Source organism: Cetorhinus maximus, chromosome 3, assembly GCF_964194155.1.
Source record: "Cetorhinus maximus chromosome 3, sCetMax3.hap1.1, whole genome shotgun sequence".
Lineage (NCBI taxonomy): Eukaryota > Metazoa > Chordata > Chondrichthyes > Lamniformes > Cetorhinidae > Cetorhinus > Cetorhinus maximus.
Window position 1 is genome coordinate 172,706,708 of NC_135881.1, and position 24,438 is coordinate 172,731,145.

Consider the following 24,438-nt stretch of genomic DNA (forward strand, 5'->3'; position numbering starts at 1 on the left):
AAAAATAAGTGGATGAAAAATAAAAATGAATGTAGATAAAAGGGGATTAAAAAAAGGGGTGAGGATGGAGGAGAGAGTTCATGGTCTGAAGTTGTTGAACTCAATGTTAAGTTCAGAAGGCTGTAAAGTACCTAATTGGAAGATGAGGTGCTGTTCCTCCAGTTTGCGTTGGGCTTCTTCACTGGGACATTGCAGCAGGCCAAGGATGGACATGTTGGCATAAGAGCAGGGTTGAGTGTTGAAATGGCAAGTGACTGGAAGGTCTGGGTCATGCTTGCGGACAGACCGGAGGTGTTCCGCAAAGCGGTCACCAATCTGCGTTTGGTCTCCCCGATGTAGATGAGACCACATTGGGAGCAATGGATGCAGTAGACCAAATTGAAGGAGGTGCAAGAAAGGAGTGTTTGGGACCTTGGATGGTGTGGAGGGAGGTAAAGGGGCAGGTGCTGCATCTTCTACGATTGCATGGGAAGATGCCGTGGGAAGGGGATGAGGTGTAGGGGATGATGGAGGAGTGGACCAGGGTGTCCCGGGGGGACAGTCCCTACAGAATGCTGACAGGGGGGCGAGGGGAAGATGTGTTTGGTGGCTGCATCATGCTGGAGTTGGCAGAAATAGCGGAGGATGATCCTTTGAATGCAGAGGCTGGTGGGGTGAAAAGTGAGGACATGGGTTCTGGTCCTATCATGAACCTATCATGGTTCTGGGAAGGAGGGGAAGGTGTGAGCGCAGAGGCGTAGAGATGGGTTGGACACAGCTGAGGACCCTGTCGACAACAGTGGGGGGGGATATCTCGGTTAAGGAAGAAGGAAGACATGTCCGAAGTGCTGTTTTGGAAAGTGGCATCATCGGGACAGATGAGATGGAGATGAAGGAACTGAGAGAATGGGATGGAGCCCTTACAGGAAGCAGGGTATGAGGAGCTTTAGTTGAGGTAGCTATGGGAGTGGGTGGGCTTATAAAGAACATTTGTGGATAATCTATCATCAGAAATGGAAACATAGAGGTCAGGGAAGAAAAGGGAAGTGTTGGAGGCGGACCATGTGAAGGTGATAGAGGGGTGAAAATTGGAAGCAAAATTGATAAATTTTTCCAGGTCCAGATGAGAGCATGACGCTGCACCAAAACAGTCATCTATGTACCAAACAAAAGAGTTGTGGGAGGGGGCCTGGCCCTAACTGTCCCCCACATAATATTAACAATTTCCAGTTCCCTGGCCCTAACCTGCTCCTCTTCGCCATAGACGTCCAATTCCTCTACACCTCCATCCCCCACCAGGATGGTCTGAGGGCTCTCCGCTTCTTCTTTGAACAGAGGCTGGAACAACCCCCACCCACCAGCACTCTCCTCCGCCTGGCTGAACTTGTTCTCTCACTGAACGATTTCTCCTTAAACTTGTCTCACTTCTTCCAAATAGAAGCTCTGGCTATGGGTACCCATATGGGTCCCAGTTATACCTGTCTCTTTATGGGGTATGTATACCCCATGTACTCAGGCCCCCTCCCAGAACTCTTTTCTCGGTACATCGATGACAGTTTCAGTGCTGCTTCATGCTCTCGTCTGGACCTGGAAAAATGTATCAATTTTGCTTCCAATTTCCACATCTCTATCACCTTCACATGGTCCATCTCCAACACTTCCCTTCCCTTCCTGGACCTTTCTGTCTCAATTTATGGCATTAGACAGTCCACCAATATTCATTACAAGCCCGCCGACTCCCACAGCTACCTTGACTACAGCACTTCACACACTGCTTCCTGTAAGGACTCCAACCCATTCTGCCAGTTCCTTCACCTCTGTCGCATCTGTTCCGATGATGCCACTTTCCAAAATGGTGCTCCTGACTTGTCTTCCTTCTTCCTTAACTGAGGTTTCTCCCCCCACTGTTGTCGACAGGGCCCTCAGCCGTGACTGACCCATCTCCCGCGCCTCTGCCCTCACACCTTCCCCTCCCTTCCAGAACCTCACTTTTCACCCCACCAGCCTCCGCATTCAAAGGATCATCCTCCGCCATTTCCGCCAACTCCAGCATGATGCCACCACCAAACACATCTTCCCCTCACCTCTGTCAGCATTCGCTAGGGACTGTTCCCTCCGAGACACCCTGGTTCACTCCTCCATCACTTCCAACACCTCATCCCCTTCCCACGGCACCTTCCCATGCAATCGCAGAAGGTGCAACACCTGCCCCATTACCTCCTAGCTCCTCACTGCCCAAAGGCCCAAACACTCCTTTCAGGTAAAGCAGCGCTTCACTTGCACCTCCTTCAATTTGGCCTACTGCATCTGCTGCTCCCAATGTGCTCTCCTCTACATTGGGGAGACCAAACGCAGACTGGGTGACTGCTTTGTTAAACATCTCTGGTCTGTCCTTAAGCATGACCCAGGCCTTCCTGTCGCTTTCCATTTCAACACACCATCCTGCTCTCATGCCCACATGTCCGTCCTTGGCCTGCTGCAATGTTCCAGTGAAGCCCAACGCATTTTCTGATTAGGCACTTTACAGCCTTTTGGACTTAACATTGAGTTCAACAATTTCAGACCATGAACGCTCTCCTCCATCCTCATCCGCTTTTTTAAATTCCCTTTTTTTCTACATTCATTTTTAAAAAATCACTTATTTTTATTCATTTATCCGTGGTGTTATCCCCCTTCCATCCTATTTTCTACCCTTTTTCCCCCTCCCCCACCCCATCCCCTACAGGGCCATCTGTTACTTGTTCCATGATGTTATTTCACACAATGCTACCCTTGTTGTGCTATTATCACATTTTGCTTTCTCACCTTTATGCCACTATCAGCACCTTTTATTTAGCACTAACCACTACCATTAACACTCCCTTTGTCCCTTAGTTCATGACATCTTTGTCAATCCCTCCTTTGTCCCTATCGCTGGCCTTCCATTCAGCTCCACCTGCCCCACCCCTCTTAAACAGTATAAATTTTCACTTCTTTGTAGCTCTTAAAAAGGGTCATATTGACTCGAAATGTTAACTCTATTTCTCTCTCCACAGATGCTGCTAGACCTGCTGAGTTTTTCCAGCATTTTCCGTTTCTGTTCCAGATTTCCAGCATCTGCAGTATTTTGCTTTTATCTTAGTGGCAATTGAAGGTTCCATGCAACAACTGCTGTGTTGCCATGACTCATTCACTGCTCTCCCTGCCAAACCTGCTTCAACATCCTAGAAGCATTGAAGTCCCATTTCACAGAAAAAGTGTGCACTTTGGAACTATGTGCACTGGGGACCAGTTATCCGGCTAACAATGATGAAACAAATCATGGCCTTATTTAAGTGTATGGAGCTTCCTTTATCTGTTAATGTGTGCATTTAAGATATATATTTGAAACAAAACAACTGTCACTTCCAGTGATTGACAGTAACCTATTCCTATATTTGTGCAGAACAATGGAGGTGTTTGATCTTTCACTTCATATCAAACCAAATGCGATCTCACTTGGGAGAACGACAGTGTTCAATCATCCATTAGTATAGAGTTCTCCGGACGAAGTAAGATTAGTGCAAGAATTTATTACTGTCTTAGTTGTCTTTGACTCACTTCATCCCCAAATGGAAGTGAAGATCTGTCCAGAAGACGTGCACTCGAGGTTACAGAGAACGCACTGAAGACAACTGTTGCAGTCGAAAGGAAAAATAAGTAATAGAAAGTAAACAGAACGACAGGAGAAATAAACCTTGGAAACCACAGAGCAAATGAAAGGGTGAAGCAACCTGAGTGAACAATGTATAAATATTGCAGCGGTATAAGCATTTGCAAACAAGAGAAATCAAAATAATTAACTCTCCACCAACCCCGTACCTCAGAGCACGTGAATTAGGGGAGAAAATATATACAGAAAGTTCCAAAGTGGGTTTAAGTTCGCTGCACGTATAAATAAGCTTGGGTTTTGTTTTAAAGCATGGTATTTAAGTAAAAGTGTGTCGATATACAAATTTTGTTTGCAAATTGTATTTAATTTTTAACTTAAATTGACTTTTAATTAATGAAAGAAAAACTGGAAATCTGAAACAAAACAAAATGCTGGAAATATGCAATAGATTAGGAACTAATTGTAGGTTTAAAATAAATGGCAAATGTTTGGGGCAGGATCACTCAATAATCATCAGTGGAATTGTGGATGGCAGATTTTGCCCAGAACTAATTTTGGTACTGAAATAGGGGACTGTGATAATATTAGATAATGATTCATGATTAGAACACAACACTTATCGTGTGCGCTTGGCCGTTCTGCCTGCGCTCTCCAGTAGAGGGGGGGCAGAGAGAGAGAGCGAGAAGAGAGCTGGATTCCGGGAGAGCAACACGTGGTCGGTCGCGTTTGGATTCTCTCACAAGGTTAATCGTGTGCCGAGCGGGTTGCCGTCCAACATAGAGTGAGAGAGAAAAAAAAACAGGGGTGAGAGTTCAGGCGAGTGATGGCGCAGCGCTGTCAGAGCTCGAGACAGGGAGAGTGAAGCGCGAGCTGCAAGCGGGATCCAGGGCACGAGCGGAGAGCTTAGGCCGTCCGTTACTTTGCAAAACCTTGGCGCTCACTGCAGGAGTAATTGACCACCTTTTAATATTGATCATCAAACAGGCACGGGTGTGCAAGGGTTGTGGCCGAGGAGGGGGGATTGATTTTGGGGTTGCTGTAAGGGAGAGGATGGGAGGGAGGCGCAGGGAGAGAGGGGAAGGGGGGGCCCATGGGCTGGGTTGGGATGCGTGGGCCCATGGGCTGGGTTGGGATGCGTGGGGGGGGCTTGGAGGGAGGAGGGCGGGAGCGGGAGGCTTGGAGGGAGGAGGAGGGCGAGGAGGGGGAGGCTTGGAGGGAGGAGGAGGGCGAGGAGGGGGAGGCTTGGAGGGAGGAGGAGGGGGAGGCTTGGAGGGAGGAGGGGGAGGCTTGGAGGGAGGAGGGGGAGGCTTGGAGGGAGGAGGAGGGCGAGGAGGGAGGGGGGGCGAGGAGGGGGGGGCTTGGGGGGGCTTGGAGGGAGGGGCTTGGGGGGGCTTGGAGGGAGGGGCTTGGGGGGGCTTGGAGGGGGGGGCTTGGAGGGAGGGGCTTGGGGGGAGGGGCTTGGGGGGGCTTGGAGGGAGGGGGAGGGGGTGGGGGCGCTTGGAGGGAGGGGGTGGGGGGACGCTTGGAGGGAGGGGGTGGGGGGGCGCTTGGAGGGAGGGGGTGGGGGGGCGCTTGGAGGGAGGGGGAGAGGGTGGGGGGGGCGCTTGGAGGGAGGGGGAGGGGGTGGGGGGGCGCTTGGAGGGAGGGGGAGGGGGCTGTGGGGCGCTTGGAGGGAGGGGGAGGGAGTTGGGGGGCGCTTGGAGGGAGGGGGGCTTGGAGGGAGGGGGAGGGGGTTGGGGGGCTTGGAGGGAGGGGGAGGGCGTTGGGGGGGGCTTAGAGGGAGGGGGAGGGCGTTGGGGGGGGCTTGGAGGGAGGGGGAGGGGGTTGGGGGTGGCTTGGAGGGGGGGGGGGCTTGGAGGAGGGGGGGCTTGGAGGGAGGGGGGAGGGGGGCTTGAAGGGAGGTCGGGGGCTTGAAGGGAGGTGGAGGGCTTGAAGGGAGGTGGGGGGCTTGTGGGGAGGGGGGACTTGGAGGGAGGGGGGCTTGGAGGAAGGGGGGGTGGCTGGGTGGGAGGGAGGAAGGGAGGGGATGGTGGGGTTGGGAAGGAGTGGGGATTGGGGATGTGGAGGGTGGAAGAGGGGGTGAGGAAGGAGAGGTTGGAGGGTGGAAGGAGAGGAGTAGTATCCGTTTTGTTTATTAACTACTGCTTACACAGATGTGTATAGAAGTAATCTCCAAGAAAATTAGAGTTCAGTCTTTAAAATTTATAATGGATTTGTTCAGGAATCTTTCTTTTTTGTAGATTATGCCAGCTGCTTGTGATTCGTTAGTGGAAGACATTGAAGATATTGTTTCAGCACAAGATCCAACGCCTCATGATCAACTGCTTGCAAGAAGGAGCATTGTCCCACATGTTAGAAAGAGAAACAAGCACAAACAGGATGAGGGGACAGAAGATTTACATGCTGATAGGTGAGTTCCATTATTATCATTTTAACAAAAGTTGCAGTACTTTGATTGCAATTCCATGCTGGAATTGCATGACTGGATTGGAAGGATTTCACTCCTCCCACAGCACTGAAACAGGCCTTGGACTTGGTGGGACTATTCCTACAACCAGTCATTGCCAGAGAATCATCTCCTGTACTTTCTCTTCCTGCTCCTACATGTTACTTCTGGATTTCCACAAGGCTCTATCCTTGCAATCCCACTTCTATTTTTCATCAGCATGTTGCCTGTAAGGGACATCATCCAAAATCATGATGTCAGGTTCCACGTTTATGCTGACGACCTGCAGCTCTACCTCTCTTGACCCCTCTACTGCCTCTGATTTGTGATGCTGCTTGCCCGACATCCCAGTATTGGATGTGCAGAAATTTCTTCCAATTTAATATTTGCAAAACAGAAACCTCTGTCTTCGGTCGTTGCCACAAACTCTGTTCCCTCCTCTTGGTCACAGTTTTAGACTGAACCAAACTGCTCGCAAGCCGGGCGCCCTATTTTACCCTGATCTGACCTTCTGGCTCCCATATTCTCGCCTTCACCAAGAATGCTGTCTTCCACCTCTATCATCACTGCGTTCATCACAACCTCAGCTTATCAGCTGCTGAAACCCCTCAACCATGTCTTTATTGTCTCTGGACTCAACTATTCCAACACTCTCCTGGCCAACCTTCCATCTTGCACCATCTGTAAACTTGAGTTTGGCCAAAACCATCCTGCCTGTAGGATCCTCCTTATCCATCAGCCCAGTGCCCACTGACCTAAGCTAGCTCCTGGTTCAGCAACACCTCTATTTTAACATTCTTATTCTTTGTTTTCAATTCCTTTTATAGCTTCATTGAATGTGTCATTCTACGAGGCCAATGTACAATGTATGGAAAGAGGCCATTTGGCGCAACCAGTCCATGCTGGCATTTATGGTTCACTTGAGCCTCCTCCTATCCTTTCTCATTTAACTCTCACATACGCTTATCTACCATGTCTTTCGGTACCTAGGCCCAAAGCTATGCCAGTCCCTCCCTAAAATTCTCCACCTTGCTGCTTTCTGTTAATTTTTTTTGTTCGTTCATGGGATATGGGCCAGCATTCATTGTCCTTGTTCAGAGGGCATTTAAGAGTCAGCTCTGGGTCTGGAATCACATGTAAGCCAGACCAGTTAAGGATTGCAGATTTCCTTTCCTGATGGATTTTTACAACAATTGACAATGGTTTCATGGTCGTCATCAGACTTTGAATTTCAGATTTTTATTGAATTCAAATTCCACCATCTGCTGTGGTGGAATTCGAACTCCAGCCCCCAGAGCATTACCCTGGGTCTCTGGAATACTAGCTAGTGACAATGCCACTGTGCCACTGCCACCTGTATTGTTAATGTTGAGGATATACTGATGGAGGACATTGATTAAATATCTTGAGCAGGCACTGTTAATTAGTTAATTTGATTTAGTTCATTTGTTCATTTTATTTGTATATTCTAAAGAGTATGAAGAGAAACTTCTGGGACACAGGGTGTTGGTTAGACATATGTAATATTGCATTCTATCAATAAATCTAGTATTAAGTAAAAAGATTGGCGTCTGATTTCCTACTTTACCATCTCACTTCTGAATGAATTAGCATGGTAGGGAGGATAGTTGCCTCAAGGTGAAGATTGGAAACTAAGAAAAAGAATTTCAGACTGAAGATTATAACCTGAGTTACTTTTGTGAAGAACAGCTGAAAGCAAGCCTATGTTGTCAGGGTATGATTACCCACCAATGTTCTCTGAATCCAAACCTTATGACCAGTGGAAAAATGAAGTGGATATGTGGGCACAGGTTACATTCTTACTGAAGAACAAGCTATGACCTTGGCATTGTCACTCCCTAACAAAAGTAAAATTAGAAGCAAAGTATTTTGTGAGCTGCATGACTGTTAGTTAGATACGGAGGAAGGTTTGGATGATCTTAGGTTTCATGGATGAAATTTACAAGAAAGATGATCTATTAGATGCCTACAAGCATGGTCAAACTGATAGATTTCTAAAGGACAGTCATACCCTAGAGGAATATATCATGGACTTTGACAGACTTTATAAATAGATTAAAGAATTCAATTTGAAGATTCCTTATTCAGTACTCATATTTAAATTGCTGGATTGTGCTAAACTGTCTCATATGGATAGGCTCCTGCTGTTCGGTTCTCAGAAAAATGCACCCTTTGGATCAAATGTTTGCTGCTTTAAAAAAATTCCTGTGAAAACAGTCATTTCCATCAACTTTAATGGCACAAATGGGACATTCTGTGGTGTCACATAGAATGGAGGACTCAGTGAATGCCATCTTTTGCGATCATTCAGATATGGGGCAGCACAGGTGTCAGTGCAATGGAGCAGTTACAGCCAAAAGGAGTGACGAAGGCATTTTTGGCAGATTTGGCAGGCAGGATTGAAGTAGTAATTCCTGAAGCCGAGGAATGGCCAAGGAATTGTTGCCATGTGCTTCAGATCATGACTCAAATCATTATGCAGTGAACTGTCCAAAGCGGAACAGCAGGGTTTTCGAAGCAACGTATGGTATGATCCTTGGCCAGACTCCAGGTTGTTGGTAGGATCCAGTTAGGGGCTGATAATGTTTTGTTTAAAGTAGATAAAGTTTGAGATTCAACACACTTACTAACAGAATAAAACCACAAGATTCCACGGGTTTAGAACAAACAGAAATAAGCTTTACTATGCAAGGTCAGAAAGATAAAGCAATTTACAATATCTGTCTTTTACTCTAATGTTTAAGGTAAGAATGAGGTATATGCAAAGAAACTGGCAAATTGTGGTCTGACACACCACACAGCACGATAAATGACAGATGTGACCAAAGTAGATTCCATCAATTTCTCAACAACCCACCCAGACATTACACTCACGGTATCAACCAATCTCACTGGAATTCTGTCTCTCACGAGGGTTTCCAGTCTCATCTTTGAAGATTTTACCTTGGACCTCTCCCAAAAGTCACTCCAACTCGGACGGCTTCAGTGACAGCCCACCTTGCAGGGTTTCAATCTTGCCTTCTGAGATTCCATTCCCCTGAATTCTCAAGTACACTCGAGCATCAACTTACAAGCACAATTTCAGTTCTTTGGCTGCATCGAGCAGAACACTACTGCTCCACAGGGGCACCTTTGCCCCAGTGGCCTGCAGCACAGCAACCTTTGCTGCCTTCTTGGATCATCAGGGCTGCTTCTTAGACTTCTTCGATTACCAGGGCTTCTCCTGAGCACACTTCACTTAAAGTCTGCTCCCCACAGCCCTTTTTTCTAATTGGAGCCTGTTTCTCTACTCCTCTCTCTATCTTGACTTCCTTTTGGTCCCTCTCCCTGGGACATTTGCTCGCTTTGGCGCTCTGCACCCAGTCACCTGACCTGGATTTTGCGCCCTTTTCTTCTCTCTTTGCAGACGCGCAAGGCCTGTCCGCAGCCTGAAGAACATAAAAATATCAGTGTGCACGTGCAGTCCGGTCCCGGCCTGCTCATGCACAGAAAGTCCAACGTCTGTCGGGAACGAAAGTTCCTGCTCTTCAAGCTCTACAAGGTATGTGAGAATTTCATAACATGACACAGAGGATTTGGAATTTAAAGATGCTAATGATCAGCCTGAAGGAATTGTACTAGTCACAAGAAGCTTTAGTCCAGTAATGAGTATATTCGTTGCAGATTCTTTTTATTGTGCTGTTTTGGTTAGTGGTTGCACCTTGACACTGTCAAAATTGGTTAAAATCTTACTTTAATCCTTCCTGAGTGAATCTAAATAAGGTCAGGTTTGGAATGACAACACATTGAGGTCACTGAATAGAGTGGTGATTCCATGCAAAATAGCTGGAGTAAGCCATTTTGTTCGCACAGGTGTTTCTAGTGAGAAACCCTTGCTGCTGAGCAAGCCTTCCATGAAATAGGCACAAATGGAACTGGACATGGAACATGATAAAGCAGTTTTGGAAAGTCAGTGGATCTGCAGTTTGACTAATCAGGTATTGCATTCCCATAACATCTGACATTTCTAATTAGAATATTAAAGAAGTGTTAATGGCATTAGGTGATGAGAACTTGAGGGAAAAAAAACAAATGATCTTTAAATTACACAGACAATCCTTCTTGTCGCAGATTAAAAATCCCACTAAAAGATGCAGATGTGTCTGATGATGAATACACCAGGCTAATCAAAGAGATTAGAGAAAAGTATGATATAAGTAATAAGTATCGGAGGTTGCTGTCATGGCCTATTGCATGTCTCCCACTGGCATCAGACTTTAATGAAGTGGTAATCTGGATTTAATGATGTGGGACAAGGACAGAAACATTTTCATTTTGCATTTTATATGGATAAAAGAGTGATTATAGATAAAATCATGGGAAAATGGATAGGGACCAGACTGGGAACACCGGCTAAGTTTCTGACTGACAATGGGGAAGAATTTGCCAATGAGCCTGGAGACGTGCAAAAGTATGAGTATTGTGGTCATGAACACCACAGCTGAGAATCCTTTCGGCAGTGGACTCTGTGAAAGAAATCGCAAGGTGATTGATAAGATGCTCCATAAGATCTTAACCCATCAACCAAACTGCAAGCTAACAACTGTCCTGGAATGGGCAGTCCATGCAGAGAATTTGCTTCAAATGGTTAGGGGCTTTAGCCCTTGTCAATTGGAAAAACCCCAAAATGCTTTCTGTGCTTTGTGATAACCCCCTGGCCCTAGATGGGACTACAATTTGTTCACCCTTTTTTTTCTGCACACTTGAATGCTCTATATGCAGAGGGCAGGGCATTCATTAAAGCAGAAGTCTCTGAGAAAATTTGGAGAGCTCTACGTTGTCACATGGTGAGGTGCACATCACGTGAGCAGTAGCAGGTGCTGGAGACAGGGACAGCAGTGGAGAATCCCTGTCAAAGGGCATAAGATTCGTCAAGCAATACTCAGCTGGACAAAATTGTTGAGCCTCGGGGTTCACCCATGAAAAGGGTCCTACTGGATCAGCAATTTTTGCTTCTGTCAGCATTTGTGGGGAGATGGTGTCGTGGTAATATTACTGGACTAGTAATCCAGAGTTCCAGGCTAATGCTATGGGGACACAGGTTCAAATCCCGCCGTGGCAGCCAGTGGAATTTAAATTCAATTAATTAATTTTTTAAAAAGCCTGGAATTGAATGCTAATCTCTGTAATTGTGCCATGAAACTATCATTGATTGTTGTAAAAACTCATCAGATTCACCAGACCCACAGAAATATAGTTGACTCTTAACTGCCCTCTGAAAGGACCTACCAAACTGCTACAGGAAGGTTCAAAAAGGCAGCTCTCCACTACCTCTCGAGGGCAATTAGGGATGGGCAACAATTCGCTGGCCTTGTTAGCAGTGCCCATCCCATGAAAGAATTTTTAAAAATTCCAGAGGCAATGCGCAGCCTTAGAGAGAGAGATTGAAGATGTCTGCATCCTAACATTAGTGCTATGATACCTTGGACATTTGCTGTGATGTATAGCTCTATGGAAAGAGTGGCCACCTGCACAGAGAATCAGGTGTACCTCCTGGTTCAGACCAATGGCCTACACACTCGTCTGCCACTTTATACAGAATGGAGGAAACTTGCTTTGGTGGCTGAATGCCTCACTAAAATGCAGGAAAGTGCTCTCCAGTTCTTAGGGAAGTGCAGGTAGGCCACGAGAGGAAAGATGGAGAAAGGGCAACATTAATTGGGACTCTTCTTAAAACATTCCCACTTCTCAACCTTGCTTCCCCAGGCAGAACCCCACATGCTGCCACCTGCCCCAATGACAGGTGCATGTGGGCAGTTGGTGGAGCATTCATGGGCCCAAAACCCAGAAGGCGTAATCCATGGGCATCTTGGCTGTTAGAGCATTGGAACAAGTAGCCTGCCTACAAATCTGTTGAAGCTACGTAAGAAGTGGATGAGAAAGCCTTATTAGTTGCGTAAGAGGATTCACTTAGGTGCGTATAACAATGTTCATGTTGTTATGTACTTGTTTGAGTCCGTTGCAGGAGGAGGATGATGCAGACCACGACATTCTGGAGACCTTTGCTGGTGAATACTGAATGATGCCTCCTAAACAGTCCAGGCACCTGAATCACATCTTCTGCAACCCAATAGTTTATTCAATGATTACCTTTTGTGGTTGTTTGATTCTTGTTGTACCTCTCCTCTGCTTCAGTGTAAGGGTTCCTCATAGGTTTCATCAGCTAAGTCCTTGAAGGGGTGGTCTTTGGAGGGGTAGCCCTCATTGCTAAGGAATCACCTACTCTCTAGGTAGAGATGCGAAAACATGTGGGAGATTTGACTGTTGCAGCATAAAGGAGTCATGGCAACTTCCAGGATATCTTGCACAGACATGCTTGATAACCTTCTGTTAGCCATATACAGGCTGAACATTGAGGGTTTGAATCTCTTCTGATTGATAAATACTCTGGGCTGATCTGAAGGCACCCTGATGGCTACGTGTTGGTAACATCAAATTTAAAAGTATGTGGGAGGAGACCTGTGAGTCTGAACTCAAGCTCTATGTCTTGGTTTCGGCTTCACCAACAGCTTGGATCGTATTGACATTGGTAACAGAGGATGGTCATCTAAAGGTGAAGATTGGAAACTAAGATTTTTCAGACAGAAGATTATAATTGGAGTTACTTTGGAGCTGAATGGGTGAAACCAAGTGTAATGTTTTAGGGTATGATTTTCCACTATTGTTCTATGAAGCTGAACCTTAAGACCAATGGAAGAATGAAGTGGATATATGGGCATGGGTTAAATCCTTACCGAAGAAATAGCAAGGTATGGCCTTGGCACTTTCACTTCCCACCGGAAGCAGGATCAGGTGCGAAGCATTTTCTGAGATAGAGGCTCATAAATTGGACACTGAGGAAAGTTTGGATAATCTCTTAAAATTTATGGGCAAAATTTATAAGCAAGATGATTGATTAAATCCATCTGAGGCATTGTCAGACTTTGATAAATGTGGAAAGCTGGACAATTATTCCATAGAATATATCATGGAATTAGATAGATTACTTGTGAGGTTGCAGAAATTCTATTTAGAGATTCCGAATTCAGTGCTTACTTTCAAATTGTTGGTTGTGCTAAAATATCAAACATGGATAGCTCCTGGTCTTAACTAGATTCTCAGAAAGAGATACGCTTTTAGTACAGATGCCTGAAGCTTTAAAAAAATTCCTGGGGAGACATTTATTTCCAGCCACTTCCATGGCACAAATGGGACCTGCAGCGGTAATGCAAAAGATGGAGGATTCAATGCTAGCGGAATTTTGAGACTGTTCAGATATGGAGCACAAGCGTCAATATGAAAGAAGAACTACAGCAAAAGGGATGAAGATAGAGATCCTTTTGGCAGCCCTAATAGATGACAAGAATTGGGTAACTATAGCAGAAGAATGATCCCCAGGAATAACCAAGGATTGGTCAGCAGGTGTTTTGGATGTGACTCAAAATGTCATTTTGATGAATTGTGCGAAACAGAATAACAGGGTTTTTGAAATGATACATGACATGGAACGTTCAAAAAGGGAAGAAAACAATACTGATCAGTCAGAGGGAATTGTACTGGTCACAAGAAGCTTTAGTCCTGTAATAGGTGTTCTAGTTGAAGAATCTTCAGTTTAGCTGTTAGACACTGTGGATTGATTAAAATGTTACCTGGATTCTCTAAATAGTAAAGACAGAAGTAAGATTAAGGAATATGAAAGTTCTACTTGGGTTCAGGAATAACAGCACATTAAAGTCACAAAAAAGAGTGGTGATTCTATGTAAAACAGCTGAGGTAAATCACTATTAGTATGGATGTAATATCCAGTGACATGCCCTTACTGTAAGCCATTTTTGAGAAAAGCTCGAATGAAATTAGATATGGAACATGAGGCATTTGGGAAATCTGTAGATTTACAGTTTACACAATTAGGACATTATTATATCCCTTTAACAAGACCTCACATCTCTAATAAAAACGTTCAAGAACTGTTAATGGCATCAGGGGGTAGAAGTTTAAAGGAAAAAAGGCAAATTGTTTTAAAACTACAATGGCAGTTTGCCTGTTTACCTTGTCATAGGTTAAAAATCCTACTAAAGGACACAGGGTTAAACTTATAGACGAGATCAGTGAGAAATACGATATATGTGAAAAACGAAGGACACCAACGTGGCACGTAGTGAGTCTCATTAGCAAGAGACTTTAATCAACTTGTAACAATGGACTTGAAGGTATAGGATAAGGACAAAAACATTTTTCTGTTACACTTCATAGACATGGCAACTAGATTCAATCTGGCAACCAATATATAAAAAACAAAAAGGTACTTGTGGACAAGATAATTGAAAAATGGATAGGAACTGGACTAAATTCCTAACTGACAATGTGGGGTGGAACTAGCCATTGACTTAAAGTATGTGTGGGAGGGGAGCTGTGAGACTGAACAAGTCAATAAACCCCCTCAATAAAGAATAGCTCTGTCTTGATTTTGGCTGTATGCCATCAGTGACTCCCTGTACCTGTGGGAATCCTATCTCTGCAAGGTATCCATGGGCCCTCTATGTCTGATTGGCCTCATTGGTGTCAAAGTGGACTTGAGCGCAATTCTTGGCATACATGGCATCAGTCTCCTGGGGGATACCCTTATGGGCAGCAGATTGTGAAATCCTGCAGATCTCACCAGCAGTTTCCCGGAAAGAGGCAAAGGTGAAGAAATTCAAAGTTGTGCTATTCACTGGGGATGTGTGTCCATTATGGCCCTCTTGGAAAGATGTCTCATCTAGGAGGCTGCAGATGTCAGCAATGACATACCTCCATCATGTTGAGGAAGCTAACCCTCTATCTATACACTGCTGAGAGTGTTGCATCCCTTAAGCTGGATCTGTGTCCATCCCCACTGTTCTGGGGAGTGGCATGTGGTTGCAGAGGAGGCAGCTGCAATGGTGGTGGTGCTGCTCCTGCTGGTGTTGGTTTAGCTGCTTCTCTTGTTCCTCATCAGAGGCCCATAGAAGCAGAAGCAGTCCATGTCCAAATGCAGCAAGACCTGGACAATATCCAGGCTTAGGCTGACAAGTGGCAAGTAACATTCGTGCCACACAAGTGCCAGGCATTAACCATCTCCAACAAGAGAGAATCTAACCATCGCCCCTTGACGTTCAATGGCATTACCATCACTGTCAACATACCCCGCTATCAACACCCTGGAGGTTACCATTGACCAGAAACTGAGCTGGACTAGCCATATAAGTACCGTGGCTACAAGAGCAGGTCAGATGCTAGGAATCCTGTGATGAGTAACTCACCCCCTGACTCACTAAAGCTTAGCCACCATCTACAAGGCACAAGTTAGGAGTGTGATGGAATACTCTCCACTTGCCTGGATGAGTGTAACACTCGAAGCTTGACACTGTCCAGGACAAAGCTTGATTGGCACCACATCCACAAACATTCACTCCCACCCTGGTCATGCCTTTCCCGACTGAGCTAACATGGTGCTGGTCCTCTTGACATGCTGTCCCACTCATGGAAATGACAGGCCATGCGCTGCAATCTCACCTTGAGGGATCTGTCAGCTTACCAGCACTTTATTTGAGCACTATCACCACACTGCAATTTCAACACCATCCCACCCTGTAAACTTCTTGTGGTCTGACCAAAACGTTGAGGGTTGTCTTATGCCATGTAGCATGATCAAAGGCTGTTCATCACGTTGTACCTGTATTTAATCTTGCTGCCACCCTGTTTGACTACCGCTGAACAGCAATCCTTCAATACGTGCCTTTTGCATCAATAAGTACAGATTGTTCTTGCTTAGTTCTTCTCACAACAGCAATATCAATGGCAATACAGGTGTATTGTGGCACAGCACATATAATGTGGTCCATGTGAGCTTGAAAGAGGTCCTGGCTTATAGCCCGAAAGGAAGTAATTGAAAACTGCATCGTCCAAATGGGGTATGAAATGTAATAAGCTCTTGGGACTTTGCTGCAAGATATACTGACAAGTAGTTTTGCTTGGTATCAAGCTTGGAGAAGAATTTTGTACCTGCAAATCTCGGATTTAACTCTTCTAAAATGGGTATTTTCTAAGGACTGCATTTCAGAGCTGCATTTAAAACGTCGTAGATCGAGGCGTATTCTCAATGATCCGACCTTCTTTATGACACACATAATTGAACTGCACAATTGGTTTGTTCTTGCACTATTCTAATGATTCCGTCTTTCTCCATTTTGTCTGGTTTGATTTTTAATTTATCTTGTAATTGGATGCTGCATTTGCATGGTGGATCAATTGAGGGACTTGCATTTTCCTGCAAGTGTAATGCTTCAGCTCCCTTGTAACCACCAATTTTGTCAAAACATTCTGGATATTTTGATGTTAGGTCATGAACTGAGGTGGTAGCAGTATCTGCCATGTGACATTAGAATGGCATGCCAGTAGACCTGTGATCACCACCGGGCCTTTATTCTCCATGATGTAGAACATCTGTGGCACCCAGGAGGATTGACTGTGCTTGCAGTCCAGAACTATGGATCCTGCACATGGAATAAGTGAACCATTGTACGCCAAAAATTGCGCAGTAGTAGGTTTCGCCGTGGCCTTCAAGAGGTGTTACACAAAGAGATTGCTCAATGTGCATTTAGTCTCCCCATTATAGCAGAGACCACATCATGTACAGTGAATATAGTGTTCTAAATTGAAAGAAGTAAAAGTAAATTGCTGTTTCACCTGGAAGAAGAATTTTGAGCCTTGGACAATGGGAAGGGAGAAGACAAAGGGACAGGTGTTGTATCTCCTGTGCTTGCATGGGGTGGTGCTTTGGGACGGGAAGTGGGTGTTGGGAGTTATTGAGGAGTGGACCAGGGTATCATGGAGGGAATGGTCCCTTCGGAATGCTGAAAGGGGAGGGGACGATGTGTCTAATGGTGGCATTGTGCTGGAGGTGGTAGAAATGGCAAAGGATGTTGAATGTGGAGACTGGCGGGGTGGCGATTGATGGCACAGGGAACCCAAGTGTGATTCTGGGAGGGAGGGGAAGGGATGAGAGCTGGAGTGCAGGAAATGGGACAGTCGACAGCTTTGCTAACCACTCTGAAGGGGAATCCCCAGTTAAGGAAAAATGATATAATTTCACCTTGATATTCTTTCCAAAAACCTCATGTTAGTTTGCTCAAGTGACATTGGCTGAAGCCAGGAAGCTTTCCTTTTCTCATAGCCATGGAATAATTAGCATCATGCCTAGGTAGGTTGTGATGGGGTGAGGATTAAAAAATAATCAAGAAGAAAAGTAAACATTAAACCATGCAATTAATTATTAATTATAAACATTGAGGCAAAATTTTGTCTTTGATTACATGACTTGGTTCAGAAATAAATATTTGGAGAGACTATTGACTATCTCTTTGCCATATAATAATGAGAAACACACTGCACAGAAGTTTACTCATCAATCCCTTTTCTGGGTTTTTTATACTTAAATGCCTCAAAGACTGGTGGATAAAATGATATTGTCAGTCGGGTCTTATTTGATTGGCTGAAAATAGATATCTGGCATCTTTTTAGCCTATCAAACAACGCTTATAGAGTTACTCCCAACTCTTAGGGGCACTGGGAGCAGGATTGGGATGGATTTAATAAAAATCAGTAAGAAGTGAAAAGGTAAAATAACAGTGTAGGAGAGAGGAAAACATAATGAGATGAACACAGATTACAATGATAAGCTGTTACTCATATTTAAGTAGATTCATCTCTGACCATTCTGAATTTGACAGTGAGCTGAAAATAAGCTCCGTGGTCCATGGAGATAAGAGTGTCTCTGAAACCACTGAAGCTGGGTATAAAGCAGGGGAGGGAGATTTGTAAATGACTTAATGCAAGTAGATTGACTTTTCAGTATCAGAACTGTAAATGGCATTTGGCGATATCATCTGACTTAGAAAGTGCTGGTCCCAATCTTATGTCTGTAAGTCATAGCATACAGAATATGTTTGTAATGAACTATTGGTTTACTGTTGCTACTGTATTTTGCATAGTAGTAATGTGACCAAATATTGAAACCTTAGCAAATTCTTGGAGATTGTCTTCCCCTCTGACTTAGTGAAATGGTTTGAAATTTTGGTCTTGTTTCCACTGATTTTTTTGTTGTTGTTTGTTTGTATTTATTCATTGTAGTGTTATCCCTGGTACACAGAAGATCTGGGTGAAGACCTGGGGCTGTTCACACAACAATTCAGATGGAGAATACATGGCAGGCCAACTGGCTGTTTATGGGTATAAAATTACAGGTAATGTACAATTCAAGTGTATTATATGATGGTCATTGTACACCAGGATTTTTACTTATGCAGCTTATTAAAATAAATTCTTTTTGTGCTGTATGTTATTTTCTTTAAAACTGCTTCAAAAATGGGCCACAGAACAGCACCTCTACTTTATTCTGTTGTGGTAATTGCTATTTTGCAACATCTGTTTTGTAGTTCAACTATTTGTTTCCTGACTGGTTTATAAACAATTTCAGCTACTTTGTGACATTCTGGATTAGCCGTTGGAGTAACACAGCAATATAGGAATAAGTTGACTTTTTAAAAAACTTTACTCGCCATAGCTGTTAGTTCAAAAGTGCTGCGAGCAAACATTAATATTTAATTTGATCCCAGTCATTGATTGTTTGTAATGGGAGTTTCATTTTGTCCAACCAAGTGAAACTTGCATTTGCTAGAGTGTGCTAGCTAACATTGTATGATTTCAGTATGATATTAGGCTGTGTTGTCGTAGGCTAGCCTGGGTCTGCTTATTTTGGCAGATGCAGTATTCCATTTGGAAATTGTGTTCTTCATAATTGGAATTCCTAAAATTCTTCAATGTGTGATGGCTTTATTTTCTAAAGGATTTTGCGCATCCTTTCTCCATGAAATTATAACATATGGGGAAAAAATGATATATCCTTACCCTTTGTGTCCAAACAATGCAATGTATTATGGATTTGTTGCAAATATAGCCCTTATTTACACGTTATTTGTAATGGTTTTAAAAACTGATATTTTTTAGAAAGGGAACTTGAGCTGTTCGTTAAGCTGTTAAAAGGGCTTTTTTGTTTGCTTTCCACCAGTCAGGATTGACGGTGGGCCAGTTGTATCACTTTAAAATCAGAAACTGATCTCAAACAGATATCTACAGAAAATATAGTATAAATGTAATCTCTGGTATAAATGTGTCAAGTGCAATTTTATAAAGTATTTCATTAAACATTGACATTGCATGCAATGTTGAGAGTTCTTTACTATCTGCAGCATCTACCTGAAGCTAGTTAACACCAATTTGAACAAATTTGAGTAATATGATGTGTTTATATTGCTTTTACTGTTCAAAAACAAAGGTTAAATACGTGTGGAAATTTTATGACAGCTGTGGTGGTTTAAACATTTGAATGCTTGATTTTCAGAAGGTCATAAATTTAGTATCCTGGCTGACGTATAGTAACTTGCCTCAATTGAGTGAGTTTAATTAGTTCTGAGCCAGGCAGGCCACTAGATGGAGTACAGCAGTAATTCCTCACTATTGTAGTTGCATTCCTGAAAAGTGCAACGATGCTAGCGAATCAGATTTTCCCATTAAAACCACTGTAAAAGCTGTAGTTAGATTCTGTCAGAGGGTTTGGGGAGCAGGAGAGTTTGGGGAGTGGGTTAGGTTCTGTAGGATTTTTCTCACAATGACATTATACATTATACTCTGTTAGTTGAAATAGGACCCTCCCTCTCCCTGAAACCTGCTGCTCCCTTCCCCTGAACCCTCACTGAGCGAGGGCTCGGTAGAGAAGGGGAGAAGGGGGTCATCTGATGGGCTGCAGGAAAGACAAGAGCAGACCACATGGTGAATGCTGCTGGTTTAGATATTCTCACAAAACTGTATTGTAGAGGTTCAAGAAAAAATTGTTGTTACTTCAAGTGCAAGGAAAGGCAACTTAAAATGGGGACTTGAGTGAAATGTCCTGCTACCTTAGTTTTGACTTTTTTGTGAGAAGAGGTTTCTTTTGTTGATTTTTAATTCTTTACATATTTATTATTAGTGCAGCAATTTTCAACAAGGGCGCAGATAGGAAACCTGCTTAGAGAATTTGTTTCAACAGGCTGTTAGCTTGATGAAGTGAACTGGATTGAGTCACTCTCATAGTCTCATTTCCCCCTGTCATTTCTGGACAAGAGCCTGACCCAGCTGAGATAGGAGCAACAAGTCCTCTCTGAACACTGTGACTTCGTACCTTGGTGCCATAGCCAATTTTTGATGCTTGATTTGTGCCATATCCCAGACAATGGTGTGTTGTTGATACTAGCTGCAGAAAATTCAACAGCTCAGTTAGTGTGCCCTTTATGGCTTGTAGTGAGCAGATGTTGCATGTGGCAGTATTACTGATCAGTTGAAATATTTTATAATTTACATGTGCTTATATTTGTGTTCATATTGTGCAACTCTTAAGCATATTTGGACTCCGTTGCCACAAATGAAAGTGTATTGCTTTTACCAAATGGACTCCTGTAGTCTAGCCAAAGAATTTAGCTGACCTTAATCTCGAGAATGAAATGTAAGTGTTTCTGATTGGTGTTAAAATTGGATGCCTACTTTTTAACACCTCAAAAAGCTCAACATCCAAGACAAAGCAGCCTTTTGATCAGCACCCCATCTGCCGCCTTAAACATTCACTCCTTCACCACCAATGCATAGTGGCAGCAGTGTGTACCATCTACAAGCACTGCAGCAGCTCGCCAAGGCTCCTTTGACAGAACTTTCTAGACCTGTGACCTCTACCACCTAGAAGGATGAGGGTAGCAAGCAAATGGGGACACCACCATCTTCATGTGAGCCCCCATGTCACACCATCCTGATGTAGAGCTATATTGCTGCACCCTTGGTGGGCCAAAATCCTGGCAATCCCTCCCTAACAACACTGTGGGTGCACCTACATTACATGGACTACAGCAATTGATTGCTGATAACTTGCTGAAGGGACTTGGGATGGGCAATAAATCCTCATGTTCCCTGAGATGCTCACACCCCCGGAACAGATTGGAAAAAAAAGCTGAGGATAAACCTGTGATTTGTATGGGTTTTGCATGAGTCCCTTGTTTTTGTATTCAGTGCCTCTATAGGTATTCACAAAAGACATATCCCAATTGCATTTTTATCTGAGTTATCAACTTGCCCTACCACTTTCAAGGATTTGTGAATTACACTTTACTCTTGGATCCCCCTTCAAAATCGCTCCGTTTAAATTATATTGCAGCTCTTGTTGTTGCTTCTCAAGCGCATCTGCCATTGGTCTGCCCATTCCCCACTCTCTCTCTCCTCCTGTAATCTGCTACTATCCTGCCCAACATTTACCACATTGCCAGGTTGTGTGTTATTTGTAAAGCTTTGAATTATACTACTTATAGTTAAGCCCAGGTCATTTATATAAAAGTAAAGCACTGGTCCTAACACAGACCCTTAGGGGAACCTCGAGGCACACTTTACAGTCAGAAAAAAACATTCATTCATCACGGCTGTCTGCCTCCTATCCGCTTAGTCAGTTACATCCCACTGTCATTTTTCCCCCCATTGCACATGATTTCTGTTTCCAACCATTTTTCTAATTAGGCTTTATCATTACAAACTACAAAATTGTCTGAAAAAATTATCTCAGCTAAAATTAATATGTAGAGTATTTGGTGTTTCCTTCCACTTATAGTTTTTTTAATAGTTCACTCTCTTCTTGGTAAGTGGGCAGACATGTCTTTGGGACATGAGTGCCAGTTTGAGAAATCTGTTCTGTTCAGAGTTCGAAATTCATTCGAGATTTTGGCTGAGTGCTGCGGAGCTTGCTGATGCCAACAGTAGCTGAAAATAATAAGTAAGCCTGAGTGGATTTCAGTGTCACACATGAGGTTTTAATGATTTATCATTGTGAAAGTTAGTGTTCAAAGTAGATTAAAACTACTGTTTAGTGAATAATTTTGTTTTGTGGATCCTGGTAGTGATACACTGAACACTGACAAAAGCATGAAGAACATATTGTGCTACATTACCGGATTTGTTTTAGGAAAGCTTTATACATAAATTTGTAATGATATCCTTTTCTGTAATAAAGCTCTTTTCCTCTCTTGGAGCTCCAATTGGAATTCATCAGGATAGCATCTTTTGAATTTTTTTTGTTCCAGCAGTCATGTAAATGGACTTTGCTCCTTACATGTGTGGAATTATTGAAGTGCTTTAATGTTGCTTGTCTTTGTAGATGCACATGCTTTAACCATGATGTGAAGTGTTGGTTTGTATTCATGCTTGGCTTTCATTTATTTTAATGTTCTAAAAGCTCAGGTTTCTTCTTTCTTTTAAAGGAAGCCGAAATGATGACACAGATTGAGCTATTAGGTTAACAAATTTACTCGTCTCTGGTTGAACTCTGGGATTTGCAGAATTTACGGCTTAATTTTAAGCATTGAGATGTTGGCTTTCACTGCACACTTACACCACAGTCGTTTCCTGCATGAGCTTAATAAGGATTTGTATATTTAAGGTTTGTAAACAAGCCAAACTGAAAATTGCATTTACTGTACATCTAGCCCTCTTTTGTAAGGGTCCTTTTGGGAGTCATAGGAGTACAGTTCTGCTGAAAAACATAAAATGGTGTGCTGGGAAATCTGGTTAATAAATTAGTGGAATAAGCTGAATAGTTTCTGTGAATTTTTTTTTAATAGAAAAAGCGGTAAGGCCAAATATCATCGAGGACTGATAGGGGTTGAACTGTTGTAGAAAACAACATGGGCCCCTAGAGTATAGTTAATTGAATAATAATTTATTGCAGTAAAAATTCCACTAACGCCATCGCAACTCAAGTGTTAGATGCACATTACCATTTTCACCAAAGTCATATTTGAGTTGACGTTCACGATTGAGTTTCCTTTTTTTATTCTGCAGTGGAATAACAGCACTTGTTCTAGAGGCAGAACTAGTTATAAGAAGACTGTACTTGTCTCTGCATATCATTCATAACTACCACTATTCACCAAAAATCATGATTACTACTTTTGTGATTTGAAGTTACCCAGACTGTTTAGACTTCATTGTTTACCTTTTGAATAACTTGAATCATCTTTGGTAAGAACCAACACAGTTAGTTGAAGACCAGTTTGAAATTCTGTCAAAAATGGTGTGGGTGTAATGTTGCTTCAGTTCACTGGGATCTAAATTAATGTTGTAACATTAGAAGCTGCATTTATAGCTTTCTAGCTTTGTTTATTGATTACAGTATGGAGGCAGTTCCTGAGTGGAAAGTTCTTGTAACTGGTGTGCATAGAGATTATTATCCAGACTATTGAATGTATTTGTAAAAATTTTCAAAGATAGAAGTAACAACTCAAATAATCCAGCATATCAGAACAAAAGTAGTACATTATTTGTATGAAAAAAAATTCAGGCAAATACAACCTGGAACATATAGCAGCTCTTTTTTTTTTATTTTAATGTCACAGTTGAATTCACCAAAACATTTGCTGCATTTGCATCTAACTTATTGCTATTGTAACTGATGCCCTAATTCACAACTGTCATCTCCAGACTCAACTTTCTCAATGCCTTTCTTCCTTTTCTCTAGCACTGAGTTGCACCCTACATAAACTCCAAACTTGTTCAGAACTTTACTATCTACATCCTATCCTGCCCACCTATCACTCTGATCATTTCTAACCCCCATTGACTTTCCATCTATCCATAAATTAACTTCAAACCCCTCCATGGCCTAAACTTTCCTTGCCCTATCTTTATACCACCTTAGCCCAACGTCTCTTTCCACATCCTCTGCTCTTTGTACTCTAGTCAATTATGTTCTCTTTCTATCTATTCCTCACTGCACCATTCATGGCAATGTTTTCTCCAATTTTGACCTCACACTCTGAAATTCCCTCCCTTAAACCCCTTTACTTTGCTATATCTCTTAACCTATCTTCAAAAATCTTATTTCAAACTACCTCCTCTACTGTGTCTGTAGCCACCTCTGATGATTCCACCCCCTCTCCTCCTCCAGTTCCTGCATGATCTGACTCCACAAGTGAAATGTCTTTTGGTACTTAACTGCGAAAGATGCTATATAAATGTAATTGGTAATTCAAATGGAGAACAGGAATGGAAATGTCAATCATAGGGTAGAATCATTGGCTACAGTACAGCCCATTGAGCCCACGCCAGTACTCTGAAAGAGCAATTTAGCCAGCCCCACTCCCCGCCCTTTCCCTGTGGCCCTTCAAATTTTTCCCCTTAAAGTGCTTATCCAATTTCTTTTGGAAAGCCATGATTGAATCTGCCTTTGTTACCCTTTCAGGCAGTGCATTAACCAATG

General features: G+C 43.3%; 1 protein-coding gene across 5 annotated transcripts in view; it reads left to right on the plus strand.

Moving 5' to 3' along the window:
• The first annotated feature begins 4,277 nt into the window (after positions 1-4,277).
• Positions 4,278-24,438, plus strand: part of cdkal1 (CDK5 regulatory subunit associated protein 1-like 1) — a 947,238-nt gene continuing 927,077 nt past the window's right edge. Inside the window, exons 1-4 of one of the 5 annotated variants that reach the window (XM_078539303.1) lie at positions 4,432-4,600; positions 5,851-6,020; positions 9,484-9,618; positions 18,246-18,358. In XM_078539303.1, coding sequence (XP_078395429.1) covers positions 5,854-6,020; positions 9,484-9,618; positions 18,246-18,358 — 415 coding nt within the window. In that variant the 5' untranslated portion in view covers positions 4,432-4,600; positions 5,851-5,853. Of the gene's footprint in view, positions 4,601-5,831; positions 6,021-9,483; positions 9,619-18,245; positions 18,359-24,438 lie in introns of all 5 variants that reach the window. The other 4 variants (XM_078539307.1, XM_078539304.1, XM_078539306.1 and 1 more) reach the window with 4 other exon arrangements.